The sequence below is a fragment of the Rhinoderma darwinii genome, chromosome 2 (genome assembly GCF_050947455.1).
Source record: "Rhinoderma darwinii isolate aRhiDar2 chromosome 2, aRhiDar2.hap1, whole genome shotgun sequence".
Classification (NCBI taxonomy): domain Eukaryota; kingdom Metazoa; phylum Chordata; class Amphibia; order Anura; family Rhinodermatidae; genus Rhinoderma; species Rhinoderma darwinii.
This window is the reverse complement of record NC_134688.1, coordinates 201,982,617-202,000,173: the sequence shown is the minus strand read 5'-3', so window position 1 is coordinate 202,000,173 and position 17,557 is coordinate 201,982,617. Positions and strand designations below refer to the sequence as shown.

Here is a 17,557-nt window from a genome sequence, read left to right as displayed (position 1 = left end):
ACCTGCAAGGGAAGGCTGTGACCAATCCCACTGTATATACATACAGTAGGAAATGTCTCCCATAGGATCACACAGTAAAAAAACAAGTATACTGCGGGGTATAGAGTTTTTTTTACTGCATACCATTCTATGGAACAGCATGATCTATTATGGTATCAGTGTGTTTTGTGCAATTTTCTAAATACTTTTTATTACAAAATATATTTACTTGTATACAGAGCAGCTGTAACTAGCGCTGAAAGCTGTATCCATCAGGACAGCGGCACTGACGGGTTTAGTGACAGCTGGTCCAGCGTTACTGATCACATCTAAGTTCATAACTTAGATGTGATCGATAACACGCAGAACCCGCTGTCACTGAATCCGTCAGTGCAGCTGACCTGACAGATTTAGGTCTCAGCGCACGATGCAGCTGCTCTTTATTCAGGATACAAAGCAGCTGTATCTCAAAAAGTAAAAAATATTTTTAATAAAAAGTATTTAGAAAATTGCACAAAACACACTGATAGACAATTTTATTAAAAGACAAAAAAACACAAAACTATTTCAGAGGTGTACATAGCCTTTAAGGCCAGCCCTGCAGCTCATAGATCCCCACCAATGTCATTTTTTTTTCTTCTAACACTCCTTATATCTTTTTCTCAATAAAGCTTATGCACCTTCTTTGTCAGTAGATAATTTTCATTTAGACACAACTAAGCCTGAATGCTTTCTTACATGTGTCTTTTAAGCATCAAAAGAAGTTGGCTGATTAATGTTATGCATTTTATTCCTGAAGGTTTTATGAAAAAAAAATATTTTATTAATGTTTCATATTCAAAAAAATTATATTTCAAAATATGTTTTCAAAATGAACTAGCTTTTAAATGAGGAAAAATAATTCTTAATAAAAGGCGTCTTTATAGGAAGGCAGTTTTGATATGCAAAAGCTTTGCCAAGTCATCTTTCCATTTTGTAGCCTGCACACTAAAGCAGCAATTTAACATTGTTCTTAAGTGTGATGGCTCAGTTTAATTAGTGTTAATGCCACATTTTCATGATTATTTAATTGGTAATTATCTTTTTCTTGCACTGTCTCCATTTGCATTATGACATTATATACGCAGTGACATGGACTTCTCTGAGTGAACCCTTCAATTAGATGTGAGGCTAATATAAGATATTTTCCTGAAATATTAGATATGCAATGTTTAATACAATGTACAATAGATAGTTAGATCTCCAACTGGGTTTATAAAGATTTGGAACCTTTTTTTAACATATTCATGAGGATCATTAGTAGTAAAAAAGTAAATTGTAGTAGTTGCCAACATTTTTAGACAAAAAGCAATGAAGACCAACTTTTTAATGACGACCGTAAGGTGATCAGCTGGGTCCAGCTTTTCTAACACCCAGCGATCAGCTGTTATCACCATGAATAGACTGGGTCCCCCAGAGCAGAAGCTGCTGTTACCAAGGGGAGGTCCCCCCTCTATGACATCCATATGTCTTAATAGGACATATAGACAGGAGTTGTCTTTATGAGGTCAGCTGCACATAGAATTAGTTATATGTTATAACTTCCAGGATGCAAGTTGTTGCCATGCTCAAAATTTATTTTAGAGTGGAGGTACAGAAAAGGGACACATTACAGAAACAAAAGGACTCTTGTGTATTCACAGTCATTTGTCAAACTAGTCTTGTTCACTTTATTGGTCACCTCTAGTAACTTGCTTCATGATGGCATATGTGTCATGTCTTCTAAGTTCAGAAGCAATACTCTCATAGTTATAGAAAGTACAGAGATTTTGGCTTATGCTCATGACTGTATTACGGATCCATACTGTAAAGTACAAATCTATTATATGGAGTTAAAGGGAATGTGTTGCCAGAAAAACATGTTGTTTTTTTTTTAATTAAACATTTAGTGTGTAGGTGATTAAACATTGTTCAAATTTTTTTTATTTTTTTCACGAGTCAGGAAATATTATAAATTAGATTTATAATATTTCCCATTGCTGGTCACTAGATGGAGCTATTCCCAAAATTGTAGCATTGCAAAATTGGGTAAAAAACTCTCGCTCTAGTGAGCTCTCAGCATCCCTCCCTCCTTTATCCTGGCTAGTGCCGGGATAAACGAGGAGTTTGAACGGTCTAACCTCCTACACTGTGTGTCGCCATTTTTTGAGCTAACACAAAGTGTAGAAGGTTAACATACAATAGTAAACGTACACAAACACGAACATACATTGAAATCTCTTACCTGCTCCTGCCACCGCGGCTCCCTCCGGCCCGTCCGCTCCGTCTGCTGCCGCTGGTCCAAGTGCACAAGTCCGGAAGCCGCGACCGGAAGTAGTAATCTTACTGTCTGGCCGCGACTTCCGGTCCACAGGAAAATGGCGCCGGACGGCGCCAATTTCAAATTGGACTGTGTGGGAGCGGCGCATGCGCAGTTCCCACACAGACGGCGTACACAGAAGTGGATGGGACGGGAGCCGTTCGCAGTCCCTATGGGACTGTGGCTGCCGTATTCCATGTCTGTATGTGTCGTTAATCGACACATACAGAAATGGAACAAAAAATGGCAGCCCCCATAGGGAAGAAAACGTGTAAAAATAAGAAAAAGTAAAACACAAACACACAAATAAATATAAACGTTTTTAATAAAGCACTAACATCTTTAACATATGAAAAATAAATTTGTGATGACACTGTTCCTTTAAAGGCGACAAATGCCTTTGTCAAGGAAAAATGAGTCTACATGTGTTAGTGCAACTTTTTTTAACTCCAGGTAACTACTAAGTATCAGGATGCAATCTCCACACCTTTGTTCATTTTCAGACCCCCTGATATACAGTTTACAACCTGCTCCTAATCTCAGACTTGGCTCATGTGGGCTGGTCCCTCACATTGGTACATGCTGCATGTTTGTTCTGTGACTCTAGGATGGTGCTACCTTTACTAGCTCTCATGTGCTAGCACATCCTTATGCCTATACTGCTTTCCCCTGATGATGATGATGATGTGTGTGTGTGTGAGCGCGCGTGTGTAATCTCCTCTGTCTCCCTGCAGAGTATGCCTTGGGTTCTCTTCTATCTCTGCACTCATACACAGCGCGTGTGATTCCCTCTTCACTCTATAGACTCTGTTGTGGGTCCCCACCTCCCTAGCTATAATCTAATTCAGCCTGCTTTGTCTAACTTCCTCCCCTCCATCCTGATATATCTAGCACTGTGCTACTGTAAGCTACATGAAGTGGAACAGATTCAACACCAACAAAATGGGAGAATAATTTAAATTTAGACTAATCATTTTGCATTTAGGCATCAATTGAACAATAAAAAAACAAAACTGTAAAAAGTTGTTTATATCCTTTTAATGTTATCCTATGCAGGTTTCCATGTGAATGCATATTTTTGCATGAAAGTTTTTCTCTATGTATAATGTGGGATGCTGTACTGTACTGTATGGTACATGGACACAGATTTTGCTGCATAGAACCCAATGGAGACTGAAAAATCAGATCTTTATATACAGATTCATGTGAAACCTCCTTACGAGTAACAAATGAGCAATATATTCGTACTAGACACCATATTTAAGAATAAAAAGCAAAGTGCCACATAGAACTTTAGTGGTGTACACTTCACATCTTTACTGAGTTCTGTATGGTAACATATTTTTTATAGTGGCGTTTGCATGAGGCCTTATAGTCAACTTAGACTTCCAATTACTTATTTTTCTTTGTAGAATATTGGATCAACTATATATAAACCCAACCAATAATGAAAAATGTTCCTAATGACTGACATTTATTTTAAAGAAAATCAGTTCCACTGAAAAAGACTCGTGAGCAACTAAAGTTAGCACGGAAAAGTATCTCAATAAAAATAATTTATGCCAGAGATCTTAAGGGCTCAAAATATGTTCTAACACTTTTATGTATTTCTTATTTGATTTACTTGTGGTTATATTTCAAATTATAGCTTTCCTATAAAAGACATTCTAATATTTAATTGGCTTAATAGTAATAAGTATATGCTGTCTTAGGTTGTTTTTTTTTAAAAAATTATTTTTTTAGTGTGGAGAATATTAATTATATGTTGTAAGTCGTAAATTCTGTAAACCAACATTTAATTGCATGGTTAAGTTACTAAAACAGAACAATGTGAAAACATTTTAGTATTGCAGAAAATCATTAGCCAAATTACAGATTAAGAACTAACTTCCATTTGAATCCATGGGGGGGGGGGTCCATATGCCTTTGTAAGGGCCCATATACTATATTTCTACAAGTGCTGTATTACAGATCTGTACAAAATGTATCCATAATACAGCCATGTGTAAAAGCCCTAAGGCTGAATTGCTTATTGTTTTTTGACACAAATCAATATGCATCTGTCAATGGATTTCACAAATTTCTCTGCAAATGAATGCTAGATATATGAATTTGGGTTCATTAATAAAAATAAAAAAAATCCACCACAATTTATTATGATCTTTATCTGTAATCCTTGATTGCAATAAATGACAGACTAGGCAACTGATGTCACCCACCCATCGAGCTCAAGTGATAAAAACAAAGTACAGAAACATCTATGGAGTCTTGTTATTTTTAAATGGATTTAAATATATAAATGTCACTTGTGTATTATTCATGGTTTCATAATCAGATTTAGAAGTATATATATAGTTTTATTTTACTAAATTCAAAGTGTAATTTAAATTATTCACTAAATTAAAATCCAAGTTTATTTTCATTTATAATGTTTTCATCAGTTTTAGACAGTTTACCTCCAACACAGTACAAGGAGAAAATGAGCACTATCCTTCTGTGGATCCAGCAGTCTGAAACCAAACTTGCTATACCTCAGGTCACTGTTACTGAATGTGAAATTATGGAACATAGACTCAGGGAGCTAAAGGTGTGTATGTCTCAGATATCTATCTATATACTATGCTTATGTCCTTTACCTTGTTTTATGTTTTCTTTGTTTTTCAAAGAGCATCCTGATAAAAAATATATGTTTAAAATACCCCTTCCTAGGTGCAAATTTCAGCATTTCATCACCCAACCATTGCTACATTTGGTATAACATTGCCAAAGCTTTAAAGATAATGTAAAGCACAGTGGCGTGGCCATCAGAAGCAATGGACTATGGAGCCATAAATGCTTCACCCTTGGGGTTGGATTTGGCAAATGACGAAACACACTCACTTACTAAATGCATAGTTTCAACTATAAAGTAATGTGGAAAATAATACTTGTCTTGGGCTGATTTTGATGACCATTGCTCGGCTCCAGTGCACTAAAGTTTTAATAATACTGTTTACAAGTATATTCCACAGAATTATGCACCTTCAAGTTTGTGGCATCGGTTTAGTAATGTCAATGCTCCAGTGGACAAATAGAGGCCCATAAAAATAAGTTTTGAAACATTTAGTGTGGAAAAACATGACTAGCCTACATAAGTCCTTCCCTAGCCCATTCTGAACATGTTTGATATGAATTGGAATGGCAGCTATGAGCTAGGCCCTGCCACAAAAAATCTGGCCAGCGTCACTAATAGTTTTAGCAGAATGAATATGAATATCTGCAGTTTTGTTGAAAAATACGGTGCTACATATGTAGTCATGTTACTTAGAAGTATAGTGTAGCTATCCAATTTGTGGCACTGTGACATATATATATACATCATTTTATTTTTGTATTTTTTTAACCAGGCCTTACAAAGTTCCCTGCAGGAACATCAAGCTGATATGAATTATCTCAGCAAAACTGCAGAGGAGTTATCTAGCAAAGCACCTTCTGATGTCAAGCAAAAGTACTGCGCAGAAATTGACCAAGCCCAAAGCCGTTGGAAGATCTTATCAAGTCAGATAGCAGGACAATGCCAAAAATTAGAAGAATTACTCAACAAACATAGGCAGTTCCAGGTATGTCTGCTATTATTTATTAATATTTTCCCCATACCATTTTAACAATCATTCTGTAAAGCTCCATTTTCTGCTCTAGAAGCAATTTTCTAGGGGAGACTAGCTCCGTAATGCAAAAACCTGTGGGTGTAGTATGGGCCCATTGAATTCTATGGGCTCCGTATTCAGGATCTGTGAGATACAGTACCCAATTGTGGCCGCATGCATCAAGTCTAGGGATTATGCGATTTTAAATGTAGTATAGGACTGCACATTTCATAGACCAACATATGCCTTTCAATTAAGCATGCTGTGCTTACCAAAGGAATGGTAATACGTATAAGTACTGGGTGTTATAGGAGCCACTGAAATCAGCAGGTTATACTACCGACAATCCAACAGTAAGAAACATGCCAAAGTTAGTGATATACTTAAATAGAGCCTTACATTACTTATCTTTAAGTAACTTCTAATGGAGAAGGTTGCTGTAAATTTTTTAAATGTATGCACTATAAAATGTTAAGTATAACTCAATAAAAGCATAACTAAAATTACCAGAATCCTAGGCACTGGGCAGAAATAGTTTTGCAACCTCCACCGTTTCCTACCTAACAGTTCTCCTTATTCCACCAACTACCCACCCTAATCAAATTTCTTATATCGTATATCTTATATTAAGATATATAATCTTAATTTCTTAAAATTGCTAACATGTTTTAAATTCCATAACCAGACCCGTGTTAAAGAAAGAATTTCTTACATGAACTGAAACAAGGATTAAAATGTTTTACTTTCTTAAAACTTTCAATTTTATCATTATATATATATATACAGTACTGTGCAAAAGTTTTAGGCAGTTGTGTAAAAGTGCTGCAAATTAAGATTGCTTTCAAAAATAGAAGTGTTAATATTTTTTTATCAAGTAACAAAATACAAAGTGAATGAACAGGAGAAATCTAAATCAAATCAATATTTGTTGTGACTACCCTTTGCCTTCTAAACAGCATCAATTATTCAAGGTACACTTGCACAAAGTCATGGATTTTGTAGGATTATATTCAGGTGTATGATTAACCAGTTATACCAAACAGATTATAATGATCATCATTTTCATATGTAGGTTGAAACACAGTCATTAACTGTAACAGAAACAGCTGTGTAGGAGGCTTAATACTGGGTAAGGAATAACTAAACTCTGCTACAAAGGTGAGGTTGTGGAAGACAGTTTCATGTCACAGGTCCACCATGGGAAGACTGAGCACAGCAACAAGACACAAGGTAATTATACTGCATCAGCAAGGTCTCTCCCAGCAAAGATTTCAAAGCAGACTGGGGTTTCACGGGCATTTTTGAGACCTGTAGATGCAATCGGAAGATACCAGCAGTGTCATCAGTTAAAAACTGGCAGAAACCAGTGGGACCCAGGTACACCCATCTACTGTCTGGAGAAGTCTGGCCAGAAGTGGTCTTCATGGAAGAATTGCAGCCAAAAAGCCATACCTTCCTCATGGAAACAAGGCCAAGTGACTCAACTGTTCATGAAAACAAGGGAAATGGGGTGCAGAAAAATGGCAGCAGGTGCTCTGCACTGATGAGTCAAAATTTGAAATATTTGGCTGTAACAAAAGGCAGTTTGTTCGCCAAAGAGCTTGGGAGCGGTACAATAATGAGTGTCTGCAGGCAACAGTGAAGCATGGTGGAGGTTACTTGCAAGTTTGGGGCTGCATTTCATCAAATTGAGTTGGGGATTTGGTCAGGATTAATGGTGTGCTCAATGCTAAGAAATACAGGCAAAAACTTCTCCATCATGCAATACCATCAGGGAGTTGTCTGATTGGCTCCAAATTTATTCTACAGCAGGACAACGACCCCAAACATGCAGCCAATGTCATTAAGAACTATCTTCAGCGTAAAGAAGAACAAGGAGTCCTGGAAGTGATGATATGCCCCCCACAAAGCCCAGATCTCAACATCATCGAGTCCGTCCGGGATTACATGATGAAACAGAAGGATTTAAGGAAGCCTACATCTACAGAAGATCTCTGATTAGTTCTCCGAGATGTTTGGAACAACCTCCTTGTCGAGTTCCTTAAAAGACTGTGTGCCAGTGTACCTAGGAGAATTGATGCTGTTTTGGTGGTCACACCAAATACTGATTTGATTTAGATTTATCTTCCGTTCATTCACTTTGTATTTTGTTAATTGATAAAAAAAAAAAAATGCTATTAAAACTTCTATTTTTGGAGTGGTGGGGGCGTGGCTACGACGGCAAGGAGAACGGACGCACTTACATGGTGCTCCTGCATCCCGGCGATAACTAGCAGGCATCCTCCTCAGGACGAGCTTCGGGGTGAAACCCCACAGCATAACGGGATACCCCTGGACGATTACGAGCATAATCCGGGCCTTTGGGCCAAAAACGGAGGTGTTTGATATCGGGGCCTACACACGCGGCCGGAGCCGGGGACTAAATTTTGAACCGGATGGAACTCGGACGTCCGGACCTGGCTGCAGTAGACACAGGATACCAGGTGGGCTTCCCAAACCTCCCCTAATTCACTGCTCAACTCCCCAGGACACAACTGAACCCTCTCCTCTTGTCAGGGGACATTAGAGACTCTCTCAGCCACATTCCCAGCTGCGGCCTACCACTATCTGAGAGACTGGGGCCTGGATTAGTGAGGGCAGCCACCTGCAGACCAGTCCACAGCGGAGCACATTACAGCCACACAAGGCAGGCATTTCATACTCTGTTAAACTAACAAATCTTATTAAACCACTACAGATGCGGCCGCAGTGCTGCACTATTCCACCTGAAAAGCTCTATGTGATGCCTTAGTCTTACTACAATGATCTGACCCACCGCATAACTGTCTGCCACGGACCTACATAGGCTACATACAACCTATCTGATTATAAGGTCCCCTGAATACGATCCAATGCCGAGGCGGGGCAAGTCTTCTAAAGCGTCTTCAATTCAATCTTCCATCCCAGATATATTTCGCAGAAATTCGTTACCTTCCATACTTCAGGATACGGATTCGGATATGTCAGCGTCACAGGCCTCAATGGCGGGTGACTCGGTCCCCTTACCACAGAGATCTCCAAAAAGAACCCCACCCTCAATAGCGCCTGATATGGCCAGGGAGGATCATCTTACGAAAGAGGACCTAACAACATGTATGGACGCACTGTACCAGAAATTGAAGACCTCTTTTAATACCGAATTACAAAGAGCGACGCATGATCTTACCATGGAAATAACATCAATTGGCACTCGCACAGATCTTCTGGAAACAAAACATGACGAGTTGGTTAAAGCGCACGGCGAACTCAAAACTGAAATTGATCTCATAAAATCCTCTCAGGAATCGATACATCTTCATCTGGAAGACTTAGAAAACAGATCTAGACGGAATAACCTGCGCTTAAGAGGAGTCTCAGAAATGGTGGAGGATCTCAGGGACTATGCGATACAACTCTTCACATTCCTACTACCGAATGTTCCGACGACTCAATTCCAGATGGACCGTATACATCGGGCGCTGCGACCCAGGCCGGCGGTTGGAGAAAGACCAAGGGACATAGTTCTGCGACTTCATTACTTTACAGTGAAGGAAGAGGTCCTTAAAGCGGCAAGAGAAAAAACTCCACTCTCCTTCAAACAAGAACCGCTACAGATTTTTGCGGATATCTCTCCAGTTACTTTGGAAAAACGGAGTCAACTGAAACCTCTTACGGACATCCTGAGAGAGGCTGGGATCAGATATAGATGGGGTTTTCCATTCAGGTTGACCTTTCAATACAAGGGTACTCCGCATACTATCTCAGCACTGGATATGGGTTGGAGACTGATCACTCGACTAGGCCTCAGAGAAGGGACTCCTACTCCAGAATCAGCTAACCGACCTCATCAAAGCCTCCCATTGGAACCCATTTGGACAACAGCACGTCGCCGACAACTGCATATGACTCCTCCTGCAGCACCAGTTTCACTGAGATCACGAGCACCAACTGTGACCTGAGGCGGAGGGTGGCGAAATATATTTGTAATGTATACTTGATGTAATAATCTGTATGGTCGCTATGGAAATTTTTTGTATTTTTTATTTTTCCCCTTCTCCAGGGAACCTTGTCCTCCCGGATGGGAGGGGGAGGACCCTGGTTGAATATACGGCAATAGACTGCCCTGCTGGTAAATATGGTACTTAAGCTAATTCTACTTTTTTACTTGACTAACATTGCATGATTTGCTTGATATTGTGGTGGGTCAGCCAAAAGTCTGGTAACGCCCCCGTGCTAGATTTGCTGAACTTGCTCAGGGCCGGTTTTACCGGGCGTGGGTTTTGCTCAGCAAGTTGAGAAAGAGATAAAGAGGCCCGAATGGGGTCATGTGGAGGGCTTTTGTTTTGTTAGTTGGAAGTTAACTGTAAAAGGTATTATTTATGTTGGCTGCAGCTATATTTTACATACAAAAGTACTGTCTGCTTATTTATATAATGTAACTCGATTGAATTTCTATGGCATATACTGTTATTACACATAATGTAAAGGGCTTTAATAGCCCGACAAAGAGACAAATGGCCTTTAATAACTACAAGAGGCTTCATGGCGATGTTATAGTGTTACAGGAAACACATTTTACTCACACTAGTTACCCGAAATACTTTGATAGGATGTTCCAGAGAGTATACTTATCCACCTCAGACACAAGGAAAAAAGGAGTAGCCATTCTCTTCAGGAATACACTTCCATTTACAGTAACTGACTCCATAATAGACCCAGATGGTAGGTACGTTATCCTTACTGGACAGCTAGCGGGACAACGCATTACCTTTGCAACAATTTATGCACCTAACCATTCAGCAACCTCCTTCTTTACGGAATTCTTTAGACAGCTGGAGAAATTCTCCGACTCCTACATTATCCTAGGGGGGGATTTCAACATAGTGATGAATGCCCAATGGGATAGAAGCCATCCCCAAGCTAATGCACAGTCAGCACCAAAATCACTTATGTATAGGATGAAACAATTATCTCTCGTAGATTTGTGGAGACAAGATCATCCCCTAGATAAGGAATTCTCATTTTACTCCGCAGTGCATGACAGTTATTCTCGGATTGACTACATCCTAACTTCCTCACAGCTATCTGTTAGACCACATAATACCGTATACACCCAATGTGCTTGGTCTGACCACAATATCCATTCACTCCAAGTTTGTATTGGCAACGTCACACGTCCGCCATCATGGAGGCTGAATGATTCCCTACTTTCTCATCCAAAAATAGTTACATCTATATCCAGCGCCCTACAAGAGTATTTTGCCATTAATAATCTGCCAAATACCTCTTCCGCTCAAATATGGCTGGCACATAAAGCAGTATTGAGAGGTGTACTAATGGCAAAAGGATCAAAACTCAAGAGAGATAGATTGCAACTTCTTAATAAATTGCTATCAACCCTTACAAGACTAGAGCGTCAGTATATTAATAAACCAAATACAATGATTAAAGCTCAAATAGAGGAAACTCGCTGCTCTCTTAGAGCATTGGAGGAGAGCAAGGCTGAGAAAGCACTTCGATGGGGCAAGGCAAAATTATATGCATATTCCAATCGAGCTACCTCAATGTTCTCCAGAAAACTAAACTCCCACATTAGAGGCAAACAAATTTACCACATGCATAACAACACGGGAACACTTACAACCAATCCCCTTGACATATTAGACACCATGAGTACATTCTGTAGTACTTTGTATAGCAAGCCCCAACCCTTGAACTCCACAGAACTACCTGAATGGCTTTCAACACACCCACTTCCCTCTCTGACAGCTGAGGCAAAATCACAACTGAATTCCCCGATCACAGCAGAAGAGGTTACTGAAAGCATAAAAAACCTCACATCTTCCAAGTGCCCAGGTCCAGATGGTTACTCCGTTTTCTATTACAAAACATTTTCACAGACATTAACACCGCATCTAACCACATATTTCAACACACTTATGGCAGGGGAAGTACCTCCTCCTGAATTTTCACATGCTAATATTTCACTCATTCCAAAATCAGGAAAAGATGAAACCCACTGTGCAAATTTACGTCCAATATCAGTACTTAATGTAGACTACAAGTTATTTACTAAAATACTTTCAAATAGACTTGCACCGTATATGACCTCCCTAATTTCACCTGATCAAACGGGTTTCATACCATCACGACAAGCAACGGACAATATTCGATTGGCTCACAATATTATTCTTCATGCTACTACGCACAAACGCCAATTACTAATTTTGAGCCTAGATATCCAGAAAGCATTTGATTCTGTGGACTGGAATTACTTATATAGCACACTTACACAATTTGGTATTAGGGGTCCGTACCTAGACGCTATCAGGGCGGTATATCACTCTCCCCAGGCTAGAGTAAAATTCTTAGGTCAATACTCTCCTTATTTTCAGATACAAAAAGGGACACGACAGGGATGCCCGTTGTCTCCTCTCTTGTTTGCTCTCGCCATGGAGCCTCTTGCACAGCATATTCGGCTAAATCCAGACATTAAGGGATACAGGGTGCAATCCCATGAGTTTAAATTTAGCATTTACGCAGATGATATGCTTTTATTCATTACAACGCCACTGGTTTCTTTACCAAATCTCATGGATACTCTTACCCGCTTTGGGGCTTACTCAGGGTTAATTGTAAATCCGGTTAAATCCACAGCAATGCAGATTCAAATGTCGATGGAGCAGGTGGATCTGTTAAAACTTAACTTTGGATTTCAGTGGAAACACTCCCACATGACATACTTAGGAATAGCTCTAGTTAGAGATCCAACTACCTTATACTTGAGTAACTATCCTAAAAAATTTGCATCTATTAGGAAATTATTAGAGGAATGGTCTAGGTACCATATATCTTGGATGGGCAGACTCATTGCAGTTCGAATGACCATTCTACCCAAGCTGCTGTATTTATTTAGGGCCCTTCCCGTTAGAGTTCCGCTTTATGCCATCTCACATATACAGCGGATAATAAATAAATTCATTTGGGCGAATAAAGGATCAAGAGTTGGTAAGTCCACCTTGCATCGCTCTACGGTTAGTGGGGGACTTAGTCTTCCAGACCTGAAATTATATTATTACGCTGCTCAAATTTCACAGATCGCAGCATGGAATTGTGATCCCATCACCGTTAAATGGGTTCTGTTTGAATCCCTTACCACATCTCCATCCTCACTAAAGGCACTGATGTGGTCTCCGGTTTTAAGATCCCATATTTCTGGCATTGAAAATAACATTATCAAACACTCCCTCACACTTTGGTTAATATGTCGGGAAAAGTTTAAACTTATATCTAATCCTCCCGCATTACAACCATTATTGCTTAATCTTGATTTTCCACCGGGATTACACCCGGAGGCCTTCCAGTGGTGGACCGCATTAGGTTTTACTTCAATATTTAAATTGTGCAAAGACGGTAAATCCCTTACTTTTGAGGCCCTACGACAGGATTCTCAAATCCCGCTTAGGGAATATTTTAGATATCTACAAATACACCATCTTCTCTCGAGATCTGTCTTTTTACCAAGCAACACTAATATAACCCTCTATGAAGCTAACTGTCAAGACTCCCCAAGGGGGAAAGGGCTAATTTCAGTTTTGTACTCCCAATTCAGAAGCGAAACATATAATGGTCCTACTTCGTATATGATGGCTTGGGAACGGGAGCTGGGAAATATACCAGACTCGACCTCGTGGCAACAAATATATGATAACACAGCTAAAATATCTAAATCGAATAATATTAAAGAAACATCGTATAAAATTCTAACGAGGTGGTACCTTACTCCAGACAAATTGGCAAAATTGTTTCCAGGTAGTTCTGATACTTGTTTCAGAAATTGTGGGGAGAGGGGCACTATGGCTCATATCTGGTGGTTCTGTCCAGTAGTACAGGCTCATTGGAAACGAGTAGAGCGCCTTATCAATTCTAAATTACAGTTACAAATCAAATTAACCCCTTGGACAGCGATACTGAATGCAGAAATTCCGGAGGTACCCAAAATAAATAGAAAATTAATCTCGCATATTTTATCAGCAGCCAAATGGACGGTAGCCATTAGCTGGAAATCACTGTCTATCCCATTCCCAAGGACGCTGAACAAAATTAAAGAGATACACCAATTTGAGAAATTAATTAGTATTCTGGAAAACAGATTACCACAATGTGAAGCCCAGTGGATCAGTTGGACCTCATAGAAATTGCTTAGAGCCTTCTGTTAGGTTTGAGGACTCACCAGTTTAGGACAGAAATAGATTCTTTACTATGGATAGCTGCACCATGTTTGGTAGATGTTGGTTTAATTGTTGTTGCTTCCTAGCTGGTCTCGGTATTTAGGGGCTGGAAAACCCTACTTTTCCTAGAGACACACATTTACTAACTTTTACTTCATCATACACTAGGAAGGGGTTAAGTGTTTTATGGTTACATTGTACTCATAAATATCATTTAAAGTATTGATATAACAATGTTTTAGAAAATATGTGATATTCTTGCAACACCTGTATAGAAATGAATCTCTATCACTATGTTTTCTTCTGAGAATGTTATTAAAGCTCTACGTAGCTATATAAGCTCCCAATATGTGGGAATGTCAAATGATTTGTTATGTCTTGTTTACCAAATAAAGAGTTTGAAAAAAAAAAAACTTCTATTTTTGAAAGCACTCTTACATTGCTGCATATATATATATATATATATATATATATATACATATATATATATATATATATACAGTGAAGGAAATAAGTATTTGATCCCTTGCTGATTTTGTAAGTTTTCCCACTGTCAAAGACATGAACAGTCTAGAATTTTTAGGCTAGGTTAATTTTACCAGTGAGAGATAGATTATATAAAAAAAAATAAAAAAATCACATTGTCAAAATTATATATATTTATTTGCATTGTGCACAGAGAAATAAGTATTTGATCCCCTACCAACCATTAAGAGTTCAGCCTCCTCCAGACCAGTTACACGCTCCAAATCAACTTGGTGCCTGCATTAAAGACAGCTGTCTTAAATGGTCACCTGTATAAAAGACTCCTGCCCACAGACTCAATGAATCCATCTGACTCTAACCTCTACAACATGGGCAAGACCAAAGAGCTTTCTAAGGATGTCAGGGACAAGATCATAGACCTGCACAAGGCTGGAATGGGCTACAAAACCATAAGTAAGACGCTGGGTGAGAAGGAGACAACTGTTGGTGCAATAGTAAGAAAATGGAAGACATACAAAATGACTGTCAATCGACATCGATCTGGGGCTCCATGCAAAATCTCACCTCGTGGGGTATCCTTGATCCTGAGGAAGGTGAGAGCTCAGCCGAAAACGACACAGGGGGAACTTGTTAATGATCTCAAGGCAGCTGGGACCACAGTCACCAAGAAAACCATTGGTAACACATTACGCCGTAATGGATTGAAATCCTGCACTGCCCGCAAGGTCCCCCTGCTCAAGAAGGCACATGTACAGGCCCATCTGACGTTTGCAAATGAACATCTGGATGATTCTGAGAGTGATTGGGAGAAGGTGCTGTGGTCAGATGAGACTAAAATTGAGCTCTTTGGCATTAACTCAACTCGCCGTGTTTGGAGGAAGAGAAATGCTGCCTATGACCCAAAGAACACCATCCCCACTGTCAAGCATGGAGGTGGAAACATTATGTTTTGGGGGTGTTTCTCTGCTAAGGGCACAGGACTACTTCACCGCATCAATGGGAGAATGGATGGAGCCATGTACCATCAAATCCTGAGTGACAACCTCCTTCCCTCCACCAGGACATTAAAAATGGCTCGTGGCTGGGTCTTCCAGCACGACAATGACCCGAAACATACAGCCAAGGCAACAAAGGAGTGGCTCAAAAAGAAGCACATTAAGGTCATGGAGTGGCCTAGCCAGTCTCCAGACCTTAATCCCATCAAAAACTTATGGAGGGAGCTGAAGATCCGAGTTGCCAAGCAACAGCCTCAAAATCTTAATGATTTACAGATGATCTGCAAAGAAGAGTGGGCCAAAATTCCATCTAACATGTGTGCAAGCCTCATCATCAACTACAACAAAACGTCTGACTGCTGTGCTTGCCAACAAGGGTTTTTTCCACCAAGTATTAAGTCTTGTTTGCCAAAGGGATCAAATACTTATTTCTCTGTGCACAATGCAAATAAATATATATAATTTTGACAATGTGATTTTCTGTTTTTATTTTAATATAATCTATCTCTCACTGGTAAAATTAACCTAGCCTAAAAATTTTAGACTGTTCATGTCTTTGACAGTGGGCAAACTTACAAAATCAGCAAGGGATCAAATACTTATTTCCTTCACTGTATATACTAGCATATATATATATATATATATATATATATATATATATACTAGTCCTTCTCAATAATTTAGAATATCAACAAAAAGTTAATTTATTTCAGTAATTCAATTCAAAAAGTGAAACTCATATATTATATAGATTCATTACAGACAGAGTGATCTATTTCCAGCATTTTTTTCTTTTAATGTTGATGACTGTGGTAACAGTTAATGAAAATCAAAAGTTTATTGTCGCAGAAAATTAGAATATTATATAAGCCCAAGTTGAAAAATGATTTTTAGTACCGAAATGTTGGCCTACTGAAAAGTATGTACAGTATATGCCCTCAATACTTGGTCTGGTCTCCTTTTGCATGAGTTACTACATCAATGCGGCGTGGCATGGAGGCGATCAGCCTGTGGCACTGCTGAGGTGTTATGGAAGCCCAGGTTGCTTGATAACGGCCTTCAGCTCGTCTGCATTGTTGGGACGGGTGTCTCTCATCTTCTTCTTTACAATACCCCATAGATTCTTTGTGGGGTTTAGGTCAGGCGAGTTTGCTGGCCAATCAAGCACAGTGATACTGTGATTATTAAACCAGGTATTGGTACTTTTGGCAGTGTGGGCAAGTGCCAAGTCCTGCTGGAAAATAAAATCAGCATCTTCATAAAGCTTGTCAGCAGCGGGAAGCATGGAGTGATTGCCAAAATTGTGTAGTCCTCTGCACTATTATGACTGATATAAGAAATTATACTTTACTGACTAATTATATCCATCATATTTGTCATAAAAACTCAAGAAAAGTAACCCATGATGCCAGTGTAAATAGAGCCTTAAGTGTTTCTTAAAAAATGATGGAACAGAGAAAAACATCTGTGTGAACAGAACCAAAACGACACAGTTTCTGCTCTATAATGTATAAAAAGGATAATTTATGTACACATTGATGAGGAATTTTCATCAACCACATCCTTGAAGATATGTGACAAATATGCTTGTCATAAGTGGCAGGCAGGCAGTAGCTGCATCATTTTGAATTTACTCATGATGCTGACTAAAAGTGAGCTGTAATACACACCGCTCTAACCTAGCGGGCAGGACCGTCTCTCCTCGTCCGATGTTACTTCAGGTGGGAGACTATAACCTGGAGAACACTTTAACATTTGTATTAAACTGATCACAGCATCCAAAGGCAGACCTTGCCACGAGGAATTATGTGATTTGAGCCCATATTATGTATGAACAGACAGCCCAGGGTCCATTAAAGGACCAACTGCATGTGTACTATATAT

General features: G+C 39.2%; 1 protein-coding gene across 7 annotated transcripts in view; it reads left to right on the top strand.

The window, feature by feature from the left end:
* DMD (dystrophin) overlaps positions 1 to 17,557 on the top strand; it is a 2,416,993-nt gene that overhangs the window by 1,020,790 nt on the left and 1,378,646 nt on the right. For all 7 annotated transcript variants that reach the window (XM_075852742.1, XM_075852740.1, XM_075852736.1 and 4 more), the window contains 2 exons: positions 4,759 to 4,904; positions 5,704 to 5,916. In XM_075852742.1, coding sequence (XP_075708857.1) covers positions 4,759 to 4,904; positions 5,704 to 5,916 — 359 coding nt within the window. The remainder of the gene's footprint in view (positions 1 to 4,758; positions 4,905 to 5,703; positions 5,917 to 17,557) is intronic.